At 39.1% G+C, this 21210-nt stretch overlaps 1 protein-coding gene across 2 annotated transcripts in view; it reads left to right on the forward strand.

Moving 5' to 3' along the window:
* Positions 1-561: 561 nt before the first annotated feature.
* Lsamp (limbic system associated membrane protein) overlaps positions 562-21210 on the forward strand; it is a 635169-nt gene continuing 614520 nt past the window's right edge. Inside the window, exon 1 of one of the 2 annotated variants that reach the window (XM_057763641.1) lies at positions 562-1179. In XM_057763641.1, the coding sequence (XP_057619624.1) occupies positions 1025-1179 (155 nt within the window). In that variant the 5' untranslated portion in view covers positions 562-1024. The remainder of the gene's footprint in view (positions 1180-21210) is intronic. The other variant, XM_057763642.1, reaches the window with a different exon arrangement.

Consider the following 21210-nt stretch of genomic DNA (forward strand, 5'->3'; position numbering starts at 1 on the left):
AAAATAAACCTTTTAAATTCTTCAGGAGAGGAGAAAGGGTGAATACTATGGAAATATGGAAAGCCATTTGCCACGAGAGTGAAATTAACTTTAGTGTTCAGTCTGGGAGTTTCTTCTCTATTTCTCATTTTGTTGGTCCCTTCCGCAGCATGCCTTCCAACCATGTACATGTAGCTCCATTTGTCAAGGTTTGTATCTCTCTCCTGCCACGTTCCCCCCACCTTCTTCCCTAAACTCTTTCTCTTGTCTTTTTCTAGCTTGAGTCCACCTCCTTAGCCCCTGTCTTGAACAGTACCTCTGTGCCCCATCCCCTCTTCTTAAGGAAATCAGCCAGGCCTCAGATGGAGCTGTTGTCCTGACAACCCAAAGGCACATCAGGCTTTCATTGAGGCTGGCTGCTGTTGAAGGGGGCAGTTGTGCAAAGCGAGGGGCCACGCTGAGGGAAGGGAGGAGGGGGATGACGCTGCGGGGCTGTTGAAAACCAGCAGGGTAGGGGGGAGGTGCTGAGTGGAGAGAGAACACGCCAGGGAGTGGAGGGAGAAACAGGAAAGGGAGGAGGGGGAGAGAGCTCCTGGGTTGCTGCTGCTGCTGCTGCTGCGAGAGGCTGTTTCTTTACTCTCCCTGGCAAGCTCTCCTGCTGCCTGGGAAAGTGGGTTACAGAGTGAAGGAGCTCAGCCCAGACGCTGACAGAGAAGCAGCCAGCCACAGAGAGTCCAAGGAAGCACCCCTGCCGTTGACAGTCGCCTCCTCATCATTAAGCGTTTTATATTTGCACTCTTCCTTTGGAAAATTTGTTCTTCCACCCCCCACCCCCGCCCCGCTTGGATTTGATGAGGGCTTTGTTAAGTCTCAGAGGGGAAAGAGACTGAGCGAGGGAAAGAGCGAGGCAAAGTGGAAGGGAGTGCGCGCTGGACCCGCCCGAGCTGCCTTGGCAGTGGCTGCTAGCCCCGCGCGCTAGAGCCCCTCTCCCTGGCCAGCAGCGCGCACAAGGGAGTCCACCGCGGACCAACTCGCCGAGGCCACCATGGTCGGGAGAGTTCAGCCCGATCGGAAACAGTTGCCGCTGGTTCTACTGAGACTGCTCTGCCTTCTTCCCACAGGACTGCCCGTTCGCAGCGTGGATTTTAACCGAGGCACGGACAACATCACCGTGAGGCAGGGGGACACAGCCATCCTCAGGTAGGGCTTGCGGGCAACTTTTCTGCTGCTTCTCTATCGGTGTGTGTGTGTGTGTGTGTGTGTGTGTGTGTGTGTGTGTGTGATCTTGAACTCCAACAGCCCTGGGGTTGCAGGCTTGTGGGATGTATGTATGTGTGTATGTGTGTGTGTGTGTCGCTTGTATTGACTTGAAGACTTAGCTGGGAACAAAATTCAAGGGAATCTGATTCCTGTCAAGAAGGAATGGTGCCGGTGGAATGTTTTTCACTTCTTTGAACGTCGTTTTCTCTAGTCAAGAAAGCTGAACTTCATCTCTGGCATTAGTGGCAATGGGCTGTATTCATACTGTGGTAATTGCTTGCGCTTTGCTCTTAGAGTTTTGTTGAGGTTCCTCGATTCAGGAACAAGAGTAGTTGAGTTATGGCTCTCAAAGAGTGGTACACAAGGCTGCATTCTCCTTGTTCCTGTGTGTGTGTGTGTGTGTGTGTGTGTGGTGTTGCTCAGCAAGGCTCCCAGTCCACCTTAGCAGTAGTTCTGATAGAAGACTTTATGTAAAGATCTCTGAATTGACATCGTAGGCAATAAATCAATCTTACAACTTTGGATGATTACTGAGGCTTTTTGGGAATGTGGATAGAAATCAACACAAGAATGAAGAGAAGGGGAAAAAGGGATCTAGCTTAACGGCTGGCCCTTAAGAATAGAAAACTTAAACACAGAGGTGAAGAAGGCATTAACCTGGCATTACATAGATACCACAAATTAACTATTAACTTCAAAGTCTTATTCCTATGCAGGGCTGCCAAGCTCTGCAACATAATTTGGGATGGGAATTTGAAAAAAGCATCCCAAGTCCTTGAGAGTTTGACCCTTCTAAGGTAGAGAGATTTGGCTGTTACTTCGTCATTACTCTATTACCTTCAATCCCACAGCGTCTTTCCTATATTTCTCTTCTCCCTTCCCATTCCCCAGCTTTACTTGACTCTCTGGCAGATAATAATAGAAAGGGGGGGAAAAAAGAAGAAATTATTTTCCTTGGAGATCTTTTAAAAACTCATTTCCTCCAAATCTAATGAGCCAGTGTTGGTCTGTCTATGTAGGTAATATTGCTGGTTGTGGCCATAAAAAACAGTATGCCATAGGAAATCAACCTCTAATCTGTGTGAAAGGGGCTGATAGTGCATAAAGCCTGGGGCATCAGGGAGCAGTTCCCTGGCAGAGCTGCCGACAGCAGCAAAGTTTTCTGTTCTTTTCCCAGAAATAAATTTGGTTGGCTGTCACAGAATGTCCTGCTCTGGGATCTCTAGCCTTGTTAGAGATGAAAGTGTGTGTGGTGTGGTACGGTGTGTGCTACATGTGTGTTGTGTGTACATATGTTGTTCCAGATGGTAAAACGTAAGCACACGATCGTATGTGGGTCTTTCTGTCTTCACGTTCGGAGCTGCGGGTGATTATGAATCCCAAATCCCCCTCCCCAGCCAGACTTCCCCTCGTAGCTCTCCAGCTTTGTAAACCTGTACGTGTGATTTATCCACACGGAGTAAGACGATTTATGGAGTAATTTATCTGTTTGCTAAGGGATTTGGACATAATGCAGAAAATATTTTTGCAAACACACAAGCATGCCGTCTTAGCTGCTGGCAATCGTATTCCCTAACATCATTAACCCTTTACTGGCAACAAAACTGCTGTGCTTATGTGATTTTTTTCCAGATTACAGGACTGAAGGTGAGAACTGTGTTTACTCTAAATGTATCTAAACTTTTGATTTAAATGATTGAAAAGTTTGCGATATCTTTGCAAGTCAATACCTGCATTTTAAGGTATATGTATCTAAGAGTCAGAGACACATGTACATGTTAATCAGAAGAATAAATAGATTCTGGCACTTTCATGCAATGTAAATATAGAAGTCTACACGTAGGAGATGCACTCTCTTTACCTAAATAACTGTATATGCTGTGTATGTGCTTTTGCATGATAATGACTCAAAAGAAATGGAGTTTTGCCTTTTAGTTAACACAGTTTATCAGATATTACAGTGTGGAAATGGAGGTTGTGAGAAAAGGTAACAAATGCAGCACAGGTTATACATGTTATTCACAAAGAAAGGGAAAACAGACCAACTGCATGCAAATAGGGCACCTATGGGACTCCTTTTGCTTCTTCAGACCTCACCTAACATGCCCTCTTTTTTTTTTTTTAATGCTCTTTGATTCAGACAAGGCTTTATTTTTGAGGTTGGTGGAGCTCTATCAGAAGTCACTATGGAGAGAGTTACCTTTGTTTTCTTAGCTGACCTTCTTCTCAATCTCTTTAACTGAATCCTGTCTGCTTTGTGGGTCAGTGTCCTGGTGAAGAATAGGCTGTAACTTTCTGTTTGCAAGTCTAGCCTGGGAAAGGCATGCTTCCACTCTCTTTGTGACATTTTGCTGGGAGTGTGAGCCTCCAGGGGAGGAGAGGAAGGAGAACTGGGTTCATTGGCAGTCACAGTAGATTGGCACAGTGTTTGGCACTGAGAAAGTGAAACGGCAAGACGAGAAACATCCTCTGTTAGTGAGTGTGTGGCCCTGAATAATCTGAAATGGCACTAGGAGACAAAGGAGGCTTGTAGTTCTGATGTCCATCATCAGAGCTTGACTGGTGTAACTCCAAAACACTCACCTTCTTGTTTGCTTAAAATAAGAGTTTCTGTAGGAATCCCGGAACTGACAATTAGTTTCATACAATGTAATCTTTGGTACAACTGTGCATGGTGTTAAGGTAGTAGTAAGCTTGCAGTCCTAGTCTGTAATTTCTATCTCTTTGAAAACAGTAGAATTATGATCAAAGTTGAAGGATATAAAAGCCTGACACACGCACACCTAACCTGGTTGTTTCTTGGAGGAGAATTCAGATCTTCATTAAAACTTTTACGAGTACCTGATGATAAACACAACATCACTTCCATTCCAAAGTCAAGCAACCAAAGTGTGGTCCACAGATCTGTAGTTCAGCAACAAAGCAGTGCCTGGAGTTCCCATCTAGATAGAGTGGATCTGAAGGGTTTTTAGACTGTGTGGCATAGGAAAGCATGTGACATACATGTATCTCAGGAATTTTACTCATGATGCAGACTCAAGTGTTTTTTGTTTATTGTTTGTTTTTTAGTTAACAAAACCCAACTCTTCCATTGCTACCAGTTTAAAGATGGGGTTCCATCTGTTGTTAGAAGATTTTCTAGCTCTTGTCTTTCTCACCTTTTACCCTGAGCACAAACATCTATTGTTGTTTAATCTTGATGGATTGGAACATATGTACACCTCTTGATAAATCACATACAATTGGAAATAGGTTGAACTCCACAAAAGCTTTCAAATTGTGAAATTTTAGTGACATAATTAAATCTTATCAGTATTAACAGCATATGGCTGAAAAGATATTGATAAGGTGATAGATCTCCAACAACTACAGAGGTTGCAGAAAACATTCTTATTATTGTGCAGCTGCTCATGAAGTTTCTTTGTTCATATTCACATGCAAACACATATGAAGATAAAATATAATCATGTATATGGTAAAATGTAGGGTTTACACAGCAATTGATTGTAATTAATCTAAAATTTAGATATTGAATTGGTAATTATAAATCCATTCTGTAGTATGGAGCCGTGGGCTGCGTTCCCAGCACCCGGCTAGCTTATGCCCTGAAATAATTACACGGAAACTGTATTCTTTTAAACACTGCCTGGCCCATTAGCTCTAACCTCTTACTAGCTAACTCTCACATCTTGATTAACCCCTATTTAGTAATCTGTGTAGCACCACGACTTAGTGGTTTACCAGGAAGGATCTTAACCTGTTTCCATCTTGGAGAGGAGAGCTATGGTATGTGTCTCACTGCCTTCTTCCTCCCAGCATTCTGTTCAGTCTACTCTGCCTACCTAATTTTCTGTCCTATTAAAGGGCCAAGGCAGTTTCTTTATTAACCAATGAAATGAACACAAAACAGAAGACTCTCCCACATCACCATTCCTCTTTGTTGTTTGAGGGATATTACACTATCTTTATGATGATAATATTTTCCCCATTTAAGTGAAAACATATCTAATAAGAATATGAGATTTTGAAGGAAACTAAATGGCAACATGAATGGTCCTTGGTTCTTGTTTTCCTAAATTTTAGGTGTTTATTTCCCTGTTTATTTTTGTGCTAAGAGGAGGAAAAAAAACACCAAAAAAGGATGGAATTATTTGACAATAAGATGTAATAAACCTTGCTCAAACTGAAGCGAAAACATGACTCCTCTTCCATAAGGCATCTGGAACGCCTACATTCACTAAGAAAGTGTCAACATTCAAACAAACTCCTGGCACAATACATGATTTTTTTTTTTTACTACTTATAATTCTCTATTTGAAAACAAACTTTGTGGGTCTACAGTGAGAGTCTGTGACAATTATGAGCTTTCCTTTCTCTGTAGCTAAGTCACTTAAGGTAATCAAAATTTATTGGCTATCACTAATACTTTAAGGATCATCCATTGCCCATAAAACCCATCATTAAATATATGTTGTAAAGAATGGAGTTCAACATGCTGTATTTCATTTGGTTTATGGCATTTTATATACATTTTACTAAAGAATGGTTATGCACCTGTGAATTACACTGTTTGTTGTCATTTATGGCCCAAGGAACAGAACAGGCAAAGCTCATGAGACAACTGTAAGCTGTGAATTTTTGTGCTTCTGTGAGTGTCGGGCACATAAGTATATATAAACACACATACACTGTAAAGTGAAAGTGATTTTTCTGGTTTATGTAATTTTAACTTCAAATGAAATGTACAACTGTGGTGATTCATAGCCTGAGTCAATTGGTAAGGGTTCAGCATTTGTGTTTCTCAAAGCTGATCCTGCATAACAGCAAACTCAGGCCAAAAAGGATTAGAGCACTTTGTTGTGGTCCCTGCTAGCTTCAAGTACAAACAGCTGTGACTCACCTGATAGGAAGTTGTCTGAATGTGCTGGTCCCCTCCTTGTCATCACCTGAGCCATAGAGATACCATTCCTCCAAGCTATTGCTTGTGGGTTTCAGTGGATGGCCCTGCTTTCTGCGCGTGTTGCCTGTGAGTTCCCAAGACTCATAAGATCTAAGTTCTAAATTTGGATCTCTCCTTGTAGGCTATGACTTTGAGCAAATCCCTGAATTATTTTGAGCTGCAATTTCAGTTTGAAAATGCCGAAGCTGTCTATTTTAGTTACTGTCCAGGGTTAAGAAGCTCACGATAGGTAAAGAAGGAATGTTGTTAAACTGTAAAGTGCTGCACACGAATGAAGACACACTCCTGTCCAACTCACTACCTGCTACCAGATACTTAGTCTGTAGGAAACAGTTGTATGAGGACCAGGTTTCTTAAACTTGAGCACTTGAACCAATGGTTCTCAACCTGTAGATCATGACCCCTTTTTGAGGTGTGTGTGGAAGGTGTCGAATGACTCTTTCACAGGGGTCACCTAAGACCTCCAAAAAACACAGACATTTATATTATGATTCATAATATTAGCAAAGTTACAGTTATGGAGTAGCAATAAAAATAATTGTCTGGCTGGGGTGGGTCGCCACAACACAAGGAACTGTATATTAAAGTGTCTCCATATTAGGATGGTTGAGAACCACTGATTTGAGCAGGTAAGAACTTTGCCTGAAGGCCTCACCTCCAGAATGCCTGATTCCCTTGGCCTGTGTCCTAGTCTGACTAAAAAGCTGCATTCTTACCAGTGCTTAGGTGACATTGAAGCTAGCGATCTGGGCTGCAGTTTCAGAAGCAGTGCGAGATTTTCATATCAGTGTGGTCCACAGGTGGGCACCAGAAATACCATAGTCACTTGTTTCCAACAAGAAACTGAACTGATTCCAAATTGGTTATGAGGATCCACATTTTTAATAAGATCCCCAAAAGGTTCCTAAGCACTTTCAAGTTGAAAACTTCCTGATTTGAGTTCTCACAGCCATGCATTTTAAGATGGAAGCTCTACCACCTTCTCCTTCTTCTTCTCCTCCACCTTCTCTGCTTTTTCTTCCTTATCCTTATCCTTCTCCTCCTCCTTCCCCACATCCTCCTTCTCCTCATTCCTCTTCTTCTTCCTCCTCCTTTTTAATTTAAGTGCATTGGTGTTTTTTGCCTGCATAAAGGTGTCAGGTACCCTGGAACTGAGTTACAGACAGCTGTGGGCTGCCATGTGGGTGCTGGAAATTGAACCTAAGTCCTCTGGAAGATCAGCTTGTGTTCTTAACTGCTGAGCCATCTCTCCAGCCCTGAAGCTGAAGATTCTTGATACTCCTAAATTTTTTTTTATAATTTCTTAGATTTTTAAAAAACACCAATCCAATTTTCCACTCCCTCCCCTCCTCCCATTCCCTCTGCACATCCTTGCACCCCACCCCCATCCAATCCTCAGATAGGTTAAGGCACACTCATAAACCCTTATTAGATTGGTTTGGGGAAGGGCCAATCCTTAACTTCTTTCTTCTTGTTTATAATGGTTCAGCTATGTATCCAGAATGGAGGGTCACCAAATAAGTGTGTGGGAAAAAAATCACTTCCACAAACCACATTCAAGGCAGCACTTTATAGACATGCAGTAAAATTTTAGTCTTGCATGGCTTAAGAAATATGGCATCGGACAAAAAGATTTAAATTCGATTGGGTAGAGGAGATTGCTATAGTTCCATCTCTTTACTATATGATTTCTTCACTGCAAAAATTAAAACTAAAAAGTGGGGTGACTTTATTAGAGACTCAATTTACATAATATCTGTCAAAATTGTGTCAAAGCTCTATTTTTTATAAACATTGCCCCATGCTCACTTTATGATTTAGTCTAGATTTAAGATTTAAGAGTGGCTATTTTTACCAGAGTTTTAGTGTTGTTTTTAATGCTGTCTCCAAGGTGGTTGAAGGGGAATTGTCAAGAAAACCTTCTTAGTTAGAATCTACTCAAACAGGCTTACTGCTTCATATTCATGTTTCCATGAACACAAACATATGGTTCACAAAACAACTGTATTTGTAGAATTCACCTTGCTATTACATTCTGATCAGTCTTATTTTAAATTAATAGACAGCTCCTTATGCCATAGATAAAGACTTTTTGTGTTTTCATGAAGTATGTAGTAAGGTTAGGTGGCTTAATAGGAAACCAGAAGAGTCGGGTTCACCATCCAGAAATAGCCTCATTTATTTGATGTGAATAACCGATCCCTCTCAGGCACACAACAAACTATTCCAACCCTCAGATGAAATAGCAAGCATTGAAGTGTTTCATCAACTATAAAATGGTATAAGACACAAGCTCTTAAAGATTATTGTCATACTTAAAATAGAAAATAACTTTTAGAAAATTAGAAAATTTAATAAAATGGCTTTTATTCATATTTTTATGATCCACGCTGCTCACTTGTTCGCAGCCCTTTTTTATTAAGTCCTTTAAGGTCACAAGGATCTTAAAATATCATTGTATCACTTGTTTGGACCACAGGGTGAGTGAACACATTTTGTAGTCACCTACAATCAAAGCAAGATCCCAAGTTAATGTGTGATTAACCTTTGCGAAATAAAACCCTTTACTCCAGGCTTTGTTAATTACTGCTGGAGAGAGGCACCGAAATTTAGAACAGGAAAAGCCTTGGAGATTAGGCAGTTCTCTGTCATTTTAAAGGATTGCAACTGAGGAGAAATTTAGTTGACTGCTCAGAAAGCATAAACTCCTGTAGTTGATTCTCATACAAATGATGAGAAACTATTTTCTTTTTTTTTTTTTATTGAAACTCAAGATGCATCATTTTATCAGGCTTTCCCTCTCTGTGAAATTTTCTTCTCTCTAGTCCTCTTTCCATTTCTTTTCTTCCTCCTTCCCTTCTCTCTTTCTCTCCTCTACCTCATCCCTGCAAATAAATACATGTGGTCTGGAAGACTATCCAATTAGGGACGGGCAAGGATTTGTTTTCCATAAAATGACCCATTTTTAACTTTCTAAGCCAACGTTGTTGTCCTTCTTTAAACTTTAAACTGTAATCTCAAATTTCTATTCTTAGAACCATATAAAAAATTTTTTAGGCTAGCAATGACTATGGTAGTTTGTGGCCCAGGAAGAACTGGGTATAGAATCTTCTTAACTCCTGAAAATGCACTTTATAGAGAAGGAGTTTTTAGCTTTTTGCTTTGGTTTTGTGTGGCCCGCACAATGGAATTTCTTGAAGCTTCCTTATGAGGCCCAAAGTGAAATCAGGAAAAGCCAACATGTTAGCCAATAGAAGGGGAAATTACAATGGGGTAAATGATAGAACACCCCCTCCAGTGAATCACAGAGGGAGACATTCCAGGGTCACAAGGAATCTTCCATCTGACTATGAAGACTCAGTCATGGATTATAGATATTAGAGAAGAAACAGAGGTCTTGGAACATAACTTGAATAGATGGAGGCCTCAAGAATGGATGACTTGGAACCCAGGGCCATTAGCAAGACAGGTAGCTTGCTCAAGTTGTAAAATCTCTGTTGTTTTCCAGTATTACTGTACAAATATCAGAAGATTCTACACAGGTTCTTCTTCATCTATAAATCCTTAGCTTGAATAACCTATGACCACTTCCTACACCAATTGCTTACAGCAATTCAGGACTTTTCACAGTCACGTTGTACACAGGCAGTGTTGCTTCCTAGACTCATTTACAGTGCTTTTTTCTCAGAGCTGCTTCCTTTGCCTTCTACTCCTATTCTCCCCCAGTGCTTCTGTACTAGATCACCCCCTTCCCCACCTTCCTCCAGGCTCAGAGATCAGTTATATTGCTGTCTTGTTCAGAAAATCCTCTCTAATTCCTGAGGTGGGCTAAATGTCCTATTTATTTTCACTGATAGCTTCTTTCCATACCTTGTGCTTAGCATTTGGTATACTCTGGGAAAACATTCTGTTTATTTCTTCCTTGCCTCTAGGACAGACACCTAATCTGCTTTACCATTTAATCTCAGAGTTTAGCTTAGGATCTGTTGGTGATCATATGAAAATTTGCCCAGCAAGCTGAATAGAGAAGGATGGTGACACTATATATCAAGCAGACTAGAATTTGATTTAGAAAAGGAGAAACAAATTAGGGGAAGGCAGGACTGAAGGAAGATATTTTGGTAGGAAGTCAAACACTATTAGATTAATTATGGGTCTGCAACTGCAGAAGGCATAGTAGGAAAAACCACATATCAATTATTCTCTGATTGCTGGTGGGGGTGAATATGTGGCTTTTGCTAGAAGTACTTTCAACGTTTCTAATAGCAGCTACTTTCCAAGCATAGATTTCTGAGAAAGAGAGAGGCGGGGGAAGGGAACATATATGCGTAGTTTGTGGGGATACTGAGGTTTCAGCAGGCCCAGCATGATGCTCTTTTCTCTGATAGATGAAGAACTCTGTGTGCCCAAGACTCACTGTATGCTCCTAAGGTGTATGCTGAGATTTCTCCCCCTAGTGGGGGCTGTGGATACACAGGGTCTAGTTTGAGGGTAAACTTAAGGTTACATGATGCTGTGCAACAGGTGTCCTTTCATTTCTACTTGGTTGTTGTTGTTGTTGCTTCTTGGAGAATAAGAAAAGGGAAATGCCACTTGTATTTATAAAGTATAAATTCCTCTTGCATTATGGTGACAACCCGACTTTTGCATTTTAGGGCTTGTTACTCCTTCCTGGAGAAACAGAAAGCAAAATGTATAATAAACATTGCAATACTCTCAAATTCCCTCCTGTGTGTTTTTCCATGATGGAGAAGGACATTATTTATAGGAGGCTAGAGGAGAAGCTTAAAACTCAGGAAAAACCCGGCACAACACTTTATACAATGCCATATTACTATTTATTCTATTGTAATACATGAACATATGATGTGGGAGTGATTTCTTTCTAATCTGTTGCTTTCATTGGTTAATTAATAAAAAAAAACTGCCTAGGCCCATTTGATAGGCCAACCCTTAGGTGGGTGGAGTAAACAGAACAGAATGCTGGGAGAAAGAAGCTGAGTCAGTGAGTCGCCATGATTCGCCCACTCCAGACAGACGCAGGTTAAGATCTTTCTTGGTAAGCCAGCTTGTGGTGCCACACAGAATATTAGAAATGGGTTAGATCAATATGTAAGAGCTAGCCAATAAGAGGCTGGAACTAATGGGCCAGGCAGGGTTTAAAAGAATACAGTTTCCATGTAATTATTTCAGGTAAAGCTAGCCAGGTGGCGGGAAGCAGCCCCACCGTTCCTATTACAACAAGCATATATTTCCATATTAATTATCTGCGTATTGTCTACAGTTAATTATACCTGTTCTAAAGTTGTGCATTACTTATACCCCCCTGCTTGCCCCTATTCACTATAAGGTAGAGAAGATGAGCCTGGCCAGAATGCACCCTCAACGCTAAGTAGCATTGAACATAGCAAGTATCTACCTGTGAAAATATTAGTTAGGAAAAATACTTGATGTCCTGACTTCTTTTAGTTTGCCTTTAGGTGCACCTCACTGCCATATTCCAGACCATTCATTTTGTGAAATTTTAGTTTTGAATAGTTTCAGTCTGCGCCTGGTATTTGTCCTGACATAACATAATTTTTTGTAACCTTGTGCATAGACTTATGCATTTGTATAAGCATATTTTCATATGAGAATGTGATGCACTTGAGTCATTAACTTAGCAGATGGGGCTAGTCTTGTTGATACTCTGTCTGACTTCTGTTCTTTCTTAATTGTTGAATAATCTGGAGAAATAGTTATAACAGCTACAATGGACTGTTTGACATGTAATGATAGATTAGATAAACAACAAAAGAATGTAAGTTTTGGTTCTAAGAAAGTCATTAACTATATTGACTTTAGAAGTATTAGTAGCTTCCTTTGCTAAAAACATCAAAGTGAGTATGATTTTTACTGTCTTCTTAAAAAAGATCTTGATCTGATGACCCAGAGAAATATGGCTGAAAGTAGTTGAGTTCATCAAAAGAAGAAATATTTGCTGTTGTAAGCAGAATGATAATTTGTTCAAAATAAAAACAAAAGAAAAAGCAACTCCAAAGTTACCTTATAAATGCCTTATAAATGAAATATGAAAATTATATTTGCCTCAATTCTTGCATAAAAGGAAAACAGAAAAGGAAACCTAGCTCTTCTAAAAATAAAACTATATATTTTTACAGAATCTGCTATGAGGGGTAAACAATTTGTGTCATGAATATGCATAATATATTGTATGGATGTGTTCAAATGCAGATACTAATTTTATTTTATGTCTACAAATATTTATAATTATATATAAATGTAAAAGCATAAAATTTCCATATCAAAGAAATGAACTTGGGTCACAGCACATTTGAATAGGTACTTAATTAATTTGATATATTAGTAATGGAGAATTTTACCAAAGAAAACCAAAATTTTTAGATTCTCAAGGATGGGAACAGAATATAAGCATCACATATTAAGTGTCATAATTTGTTTTGATAAATGTTTTATTTTAAATATTTATTAAATAAAGTGCTAAATCTATTTCCTAAAAGAAGTAATATCTCTTGTTTCTATTCAATCTGAGTTACTGTATGTTCACAAAGACTAAAATAGGACCTCAAAGTTTTTTCTTTTTCTCTAACAGCACAGATAATAGTGCCACCTTACCTGATGGAAAAGTAATAGAATTTTGTTTGGTATAGTTTCAGTTCTTTGTAGTTGAATATCAAGTGTAGATTAAATTAATTTTTTCTTTAATTTAGATTAAGCAAAGGGGGTGAGAAAATACCCACTCAAAGGCAAGAAGAATTTTAAGTAAATGGCTTTATTTTAACAGGTAAAACACAAAAATAATGCTATCATATTCTTTTAATTTTAAAGTTCTAGAAAAATAAATTTATTAAAACTATATCAGAAGGTTAAGCAGTGAGATCTGTCTGCATTATGCCCAAGACACTACAAATTTTTTTTTAAAAAAATGTTTCATTGTAGAAGTGGTTGAAAACTTGTAGAAAACAAAGGCAGTTTCCGAATGTATAAAAAGCACCTAATATGATCCTAGTTATAGGTGAAAGGAAAATACACATTAAATGGTAAATCAACCGAAGAAAAACATGGAGCATGCAACTTTACACCAGTTTGAAAGGGAGCAGTGACTGTTAGAAGCCAGCATGATCCCTGGGGACATACTGCAACACAGAGAATAAGTTTTGTTAAAATGAAAAAAAAAAAAAATAATGCTTCAAACTGGTGGGTCAGCAGGGAAATGCCACTCACCTTGAGGATCTAGATTTTGACAAAATTCTTCTTATAGATTCAAGAATAGGTTATGGATTCAGAATGAGGTAAATTCTTTGCAGTGTTGAACAGAGAAATACTGATGGAGCTAAAGGAAATTATTCTAGGCTGTCTTTGACCTTGTCCAGCGTTTGGATAATGACAGTGCAAGGACACATTTGATGCTGTGTATGACATAGAACAAAGATGGCCACGAGGTGTTAGTTGACAGAGTTTTACATAAATGTGGATGAAATTTACAGGAGGAAAACTGTGACTCTGTGTGGAAGAAGGGTGCCCTATGTATGTGATTTTACTGAGTCTCATTCAGAAAATAAACATTTAAGACAGAAAGAAATGCATTTATGATACTTTAATTAAATAGAACACAGTGTAGTTGAATAAGCAAATCTGGTGAATAACTTAAAAGATGAACAGTGAAAATGGAATAATGGAAACTGCAGGGTGTCGAAGCCAGAAGACCCAGCCCCATGCACCATTCTGCCAGATACGGACTTTGTATGTGTGGGGCAATCACTTAGTCATTCCCGGCTTCTGGTTCTTATTTTAGAAAACATAAGTGAAACAATGATTTTTTTTCTCACATTCAAGGACATTATATGGATGAACGAAGTGGATCTATAATGCTACTCTTGTATGTCTTGGTTATCTTTATTAAATCTAAGTTTCTTTCTAACAAATAAAATGGATTTCCTGAGCAGATACATCTTTTTATTTGTATATTGAAAGCAGAGGCGAGGTGACCACCAATAGGAATTCCAAACAACAGAAAGCTTTTATACAGAACACAGTTGCAATCAGCAAATTTCCAGGGCTTTTCTGACATATGTATTCTAGAATCGACCATGTTCTCACTTTCCACTCTATTCTATTTGTACGTATTTAATCTTAAGTTTCGCTGGTATCACATTATAATTTTGGTTATGAAGTATTTTATACAACAGTGTGTTCTGTGCCAATGTTCAGTGAGTTTTGATATTTGTGTTCTTTTTGTTTTCCTCCTTCATCAGAATTTGCAAACCTTTCAAAAGATACTGACATTTCATTAAAACTGAAGTCCTATTTAGACATCTCGTCGTTTTTCAGAGAGCAATATTAAGACCCATACAATCGCAAAGTTACTTTTATAGTTCAGAGTCTTTCACAGAAATAGATAAGGTTAAGCGGGTAAATCCTGACTGTATCCATCTTCTAACAACCTCTATTCCTTTCACTTGTGTTAGGATAATTTTGTTCAATTTCACCCTGTAGTTTGACACCCGATTGTATGTAACACCTCTCCTGGAAATTCCCTGCCACCTCATTTGAAAATTATGAGAATGGGATGCCTTATGTTCATGATCATATTTCATCATTCGACTTTTCTCTTCTTATAATGACTGAATCGCCTGATCAACTAGGATTTTAGACTGCTATTCCCTGACAGAGTACAACATGAAGCCACTTCCCAAGCCATGCTTTTGTTTTTGTTTTTGGCTTTCTCTTCTCAGAGACCTTAGGGATCTAGACCTTGAACCTTTACATCCCTGGCTCTGTAGGGACACAGCCACCACCCAGATATCTGATATAGTTTCTCCTTCTGTCAAGTCCTCCACTATTGTCAAAGACAGTTTCTAGGAGAGTGGAGCAAGGTATGGCAAAGATCCCAGACCACTTCCTGTGAAACTTGCTGGTCCTAAGCTGAGCAGAACTTTACTGTGTCAGTTTTTACCTTCATATCAAGTTCCATTTCCAGGAATAAATAATAATAATAATAAACTTGAATTTCTGACTTTTCTCTTCTTACAGCACCTCTGCCCCTGTATATGAGATCAACACACCAACAACATGTATCAGTATATCTAGGTTAATCATGTAGCCACCTAGTTTTGAACTCAACTCTTTCATCAAAACCAGAATTTCTGCTTTTTTATTTTATTTTCACATTCTCTTTTTTATATCATTCTGCAAGAAGACTTTAATTTATCTAAAAGTGCATCTGCTAAAATTCATAAACAGGAACTATCAGAATATGAAAGCAGGCTTTTCCTATTGGCCTTACAGGTTCTCAGCTGACTGCTTTGTTACTTCCAGTATTTATGAAGAAAGGCATGCTTGCAAGACATTATGGAACTAAGGAACTTCAAAGTATATAAAGTGAAATTCAGAAAACAGTTTCATGAAAAACCTGAGAAATGTCAAACAAAAGCAATAGGTTTAAAAGAAGAATGAAAATGTAGAGACTTGCAGAGAAGCAATTTAGGGAAGGATCTGATATCAAGATTTCAAGAAAGCACAAATACCCCCATTCACAAGTCTGTCACCTGTGTAGAAAGTACTGAATATTCCCAGATGGCAAAACTGTAAACACAAAAATGAAACTGGGACATATTAAAGGACAGTGATAGGGATATAATTACTATCTAACAGAGTTTTAAATAAATCAGAATTAGTTCTGTAACAGTATAGTTGTATTTCCTCAGCCATGGACTCCTGTAGAGCTCGGGGATTATTGCAGAAGATCTTTATGTACCCTAGATGCTATGTGTAGACATAGCATATTTCAAACATGACTTTACTATTTCCCGTACTGTATCAATACAGTCTCTGTTATAATTAAAAGAACATAAATATTTTGTCATTCAGGATTTTCTTCCTCAAATTTAAACTTCTTCCATTCATAAAATCTTAATACCCAGAGTTGGGCTGTAACTCATTTGGTAGTATGTTTGTCTAGCATGCCCAAGATCCTGGACAGAGGCAGAAATTTAAGGTTATCTTCGTGCTGCATTGCGAGTTCAAGGCAAGCCTAGGATACCCTGTCTAAAACATGAGGGTGGGGGGTCAAAATTATTAGAGTCAAAAAGTTTGAAGACCTTTCTAGATTAGACAATGCTGCCTTCATTTAAAGTCACAGGTATGAAGAAGAGGGGTGACAGGGAGATAGACAGGACATGCTCCACATAAATGCTAAATCACAAATGAAAATCCACCCATGGGTAAGATATGGAATACCTACAGATAGGTCTATAAAATTAAAATAGATACAGATGGTAAGAGAAATTTAACTGGAAGAATTTAGCGTAAAAAGCCAGAATTTTGGGTCAATCAAAATCTCTGAATTATACGGAGTCATCAAATGATTTCCTGATAGAGGACAATATGTGTTTAGAAAAAAATCACCCAGAGAAAGAATTTAACATGGACATGAGTGCCTAGACCTGTGCTAAATATTAACTTGTAGTTATTATATAAATGACTAACATTGGTAATTTTAAGTTTAAATGTTAGGACTCTTTACTTGCATGCATCATTCCAAAGTTTTGTCTCTATATCTTTACTTTTTAATTTACATATATATGTATATATATATATACATATATATATATATATATATATATATATATATACATTTCCTCCTATCCCATCCAGACCCATTCTGTTCTAGGCCCTTAAGGAACCAATACAATACAAAAATTTAAGTAACAACATGAGTAGTAGATTCCCAATTGTGGCTCAGATAACTACTGAGAAATTGCTGTAGGTTGATGTGCTACTATGGGCATTGTTAATGAAAGAGTTGAATCTTAAGATTCAGGGAAACATGATGGTGGCACAGAATGTCTAGGGAGGCAGGCATGGCACTAAGAATGCACAATAAACCTATTTCGGTGTGTGTGCACTATTAGGGTCATCCCAGGAGACTTTTGTTTTGCAAACTCTTTGGCACACGTCTTGACTTCAAGTAGATTAGTAATAATAATTACACTACTTGTACTGTAGCTTCTTGGGCTCATAATCCCTCACTCAGCATGAAACACAGCCTTCCTGTGCTTTGGACAGCACTGATCTGCTACAAGGCGGGGACTGGTAGGTGTGGAAGCCAGTATGTGGGACAAAGAAGACATAGATAGTCATGGGTGTAGCCACATTTTGGTTTTGCTTACCCTGTTGCCCCGCAGGGCTCTTATAGTTTTATTACTGCTATTATTTTGCTAGTATTTTTCTTTATACTTGGAAAATTTAATGAGTTGTTTCTAAGCAATAGAGCTGTTTTATTCCCAGTGTTATCACTCTATTCCATATTTTTATCACTGCATGACAGTGTTACTCATCTGAATCCTTCCACATGCTAGGCTCTGTGCTTAGTGTTGGTGATCTGCAGTGAGAAAGATGATGCTTAAGAGTTCAGCCCTTTAGATTTAGAATATTTGTACTTTTCTTGTTCAAACGTAGCTTTCCAGTAATTCTTTACTTGTATAGTAAATGAAAAGTGGCCTCCAATCTATGTCACATCAGTCTTGATTTCTACAGTCAGAAGTCATAGAGTGTCTTTGTCAAGTATTTTTTCTTTCTTCTAGAAGCAGCAATGTGGTATGTTGACCTGAGTTCCGAGGCTCAGGTGATTTTATGTGCCCCAGTTTTCCCCCAGAGGAATTGTGATTCTCTTTTGTCAGTAGTATTTCCTGTTGCCCCATGTCCATCTCTACCTATGTGTGCATTAAGATTTTATTTTCCTTCAAGACTTGTGGTTTGTCTTTTATTTCTCCATTCTTAAATCTTACTCACCTGGAGAAATCATAATTTCGTCCTTGGCTGAGCATTCCCTCCTCTGCTTTACTTACTTGTTTATTTATCATCTTCCAGGCAGAACCCAGCAACTGAGTGCCTGAAGCTTGCTGGTAGTTCCTGGGTTTTGTCTCTGTTTCCTCACCTACATTTAAATCCCTCTGCATGACAGTGTCAAGAGAGACTGGAGACTCCCGACATACCTTGCTTGAGAAATCTCTTGGTCAATATGAATTGATGTGTTTATCCCAGTATACATATGCAGGTTAGGCATTTTAAAGAGGAGGAGATAAAACCCCGTGGAACATAAATGATGTTTCTGTGGTTCAGCAGCTACTCCTGACCCCATTTAGTGAAGGTCTGTTTTCACTAAACCTTGATTTCTCTTTGGACAATATGTGTCCCAAATAGGGGATGCTAATAGCTTCACCCTTTTCCTCCTTATCATCAGTAAACAGAGGGTATAGAAACCTGTAGGAGTAACAAAAATATCAAAGAAAAACTTTTCTTTTGAAATTGTTTTCATGCTGGTTTGGGGTGATAATTGCTTTCCCAGAGTTGATGACTTGGCAGAAGTTTTCTGATTCAGACATTGAGAATGACCACCAGGTCTCAATGCCCAGCTCTCCCCCAGCCCCCAGTAGAAGATTTATTTGGTTTGGCAAACTATTCTTCTTCCCTTCATTAGTAAAGTTGGCCTCTTGGGGATGACATTTTCAACAGTAATGGAGATGCCTCGTCTCCTATCAATAAAGCTGTGATTTACAGTATTTAATCTAGCTGAAAGGGAGGAAAAAGAGGAGCCTACATGCAGAAGAGATGAAATAATAAAATGGCTCACTACCTAAAGTTTTCTAAATATATAGAGTATTAACTTGGCTTCCAGCCTTATTTACAGCACACAAATCTCCATCAATCAAAAAGATGAAAATCTGGGATTTCCAACACTCCTGCTAGGGCATTTGACATACTAAGTTCTACAGATTTTACTGTGCAAGGAACATATTTAATCCATGCTATCTGCCCTCTAGTTCTGTGCTAAGCCTGGCTACATTAAACCTAGAAATACCTCTTGTAATTTCTGCCCTGGAATTATCTGAGACCCACTTTTTTAACCCATGTTCCACTATGGTTTGCACTGTGAACTACCCTATGAAGCTCGTTGATGCAAAACATTTAGTTATCATTAATAAGGGTGCTCAAAGATTTTATTTTATTTATTTATTTAGTGTTTGTTGTTGTTGTCAGGTTTGGGGGGAGTTGCTTTGCTTGGTTTACTTTTGCTTTTTTGTTGGTTTTTTGGCCACGAATAATTGCCCTTTGAAGCAGCTAGGTCTAGGGAAGATTAGTAGGGTTTTGTCACTAGCTTAGCAATGCTAGAATAAAATGTAAAGCTTTCCCCCAAGGAACTATAAACTGCTCTCATGCACGTTCAGCCTCAAAACTTAAGTGTGTGATTTAATGTTTATTCAGCACCAACATTGTACAACCACTTGAAAAAAGCATTCTGTTTATCTAGCACTCTAAAGTTCTAAAGGATGTCACATCAGGTGCCTAATTAGTCTTCAGGAGGCCCTGGTTCTAAAGCAAAGGGGACATGCCCATTATCCCTATCACATACACTGGAAATAAAGCCCAGGCTTTTTAGCAAAATAGTTGAAGCCACAGGGCCACAGGTCTTGAAAGGAAACACTCCCTGATTCATTCTGAACCAATAAAAAAAAGAGTTTGCTTATTTTTTCTCTCTGTCCCTCTTTCTCCTTTGAATCACATGTTCCTGCTCCCTGTTCATTTGTCTCTTTTTAATTTGTTAAGACAAGATCTCTCAAGATAGCACAGGCTGGCTTCAAACTCAGCATCTCCCTTCCTTTCCTGGAATACTAGAATGGCGGGACTTGCTACTTGTGATATTATACTTGTTAGTTCATCCTTGCTTTAAGATTTCTAAAACGATATGAGGATTTGCTTTTCATTTTGCTGGACTCTTTTCTTCCTGTTGTGCAAGGCTGTTGAGCTACCCATATACTCTTCCCTGTTATTCTTTCATCGACTACTGTGTTTAAACAGGTACTGTAGGATACCTTGCAGAAAGGAAGGATTGCAAGGCAATGAAGATTCTCTCTCTCCTTCTTCTCTCCAAAACCACCCTGTAATCCCCCCCACCCCCCGCGCTGCCACCATTCCTAGTGCCCAGTTCAGTGCAGGCTTTCTGTTCTCATTGAGGCTGCAGTTTGTCTCCTGAATTACGGCTTTGTATTCAGCTAGGGCCCACGGAGTATTCCCAGTGTATTTATTTTCTGTTCCTGAGCTGAATGCTGGGTGCTTCTTTGTCCCGATGCCTTCTGCAAAGGAGTTTCAGAGGTTGGGGAGGGGGGACTGCCGCCGAGGAGGGGCAGGAATGCCAATAAAGCTTTCTGTATCCCCCAGAGGAATGTGTGCAAACGTCTTTCCCATTGCTTCACTCAGTGTTCTCCCCTCTGCTGCCCTTGCTCTTAATTGGATCTAGACCCTAGAGAAAACAACTTTGTTAATGGGATGGTTAAAGAAAATGAGAGGTGGAAGTTGGCTGTGTTCAGTTCTGGCAAGTTACGCTCTCTGGGAATAGCAGTCTCTGATGCCTGATCAGGGGAAGGGATTCCACTCTCCTGATCAAAAGGAAACACCACAATTCCTTTATAGCTCTTTCCCCCCTTGTCTGTCAAAATGGAAGAATATGTTCTACTTCTTCCGTAGCCACTGAACCCGTTTTCCTAGTAATTATGACTCTGCTGCTTTACCTTCTTTCACTCATTCAACCGTGTTCTTGACCAATCACTGTTAAACGAGGTTTGTGGGCGCACTGATTTGTGGAAATAAAATGGTCAATGAGAGAAATTAAGTAACTGCTCTCATGAGGCTTACCTGCAAGCTGAGGATAAAGACAATATACAAGTCTATCAATACATAAATAAAATAGTGACAGCCTGCAATAAATGACCCAATTTAAAATAAATAAGATAAAGGCTAAGACCTATGGCAGAGCTACATACGTATCCAGGTTCTAAAGGGGTGCCAGTACAGGGAAACCTAAAAGTTGTACTTGGGAGCTGCTTACCACTGTTTACCTTTGTATTCTCATGGCTATAATGAGGCACAACATATACAGTTAGGTTCATCTACTGAAAATATTCATTTTAGTGAATATTAGTGAGTATAGT

This window comes from Chionomys nivalis, chromosome 3 (genome assembly GCF_950005125.1).
Source record: "Chionomys nivalis chromosome 3, mChiNiv1.1, whole genome shotgun sequence".
NCBI classification, from domain to species: domain Eukaryota; kingdom Metazoa; phylum Chordata; class Mammalia; order Rodentia; family Cricetidae; genus Chionomys; species Chionomys nivalis.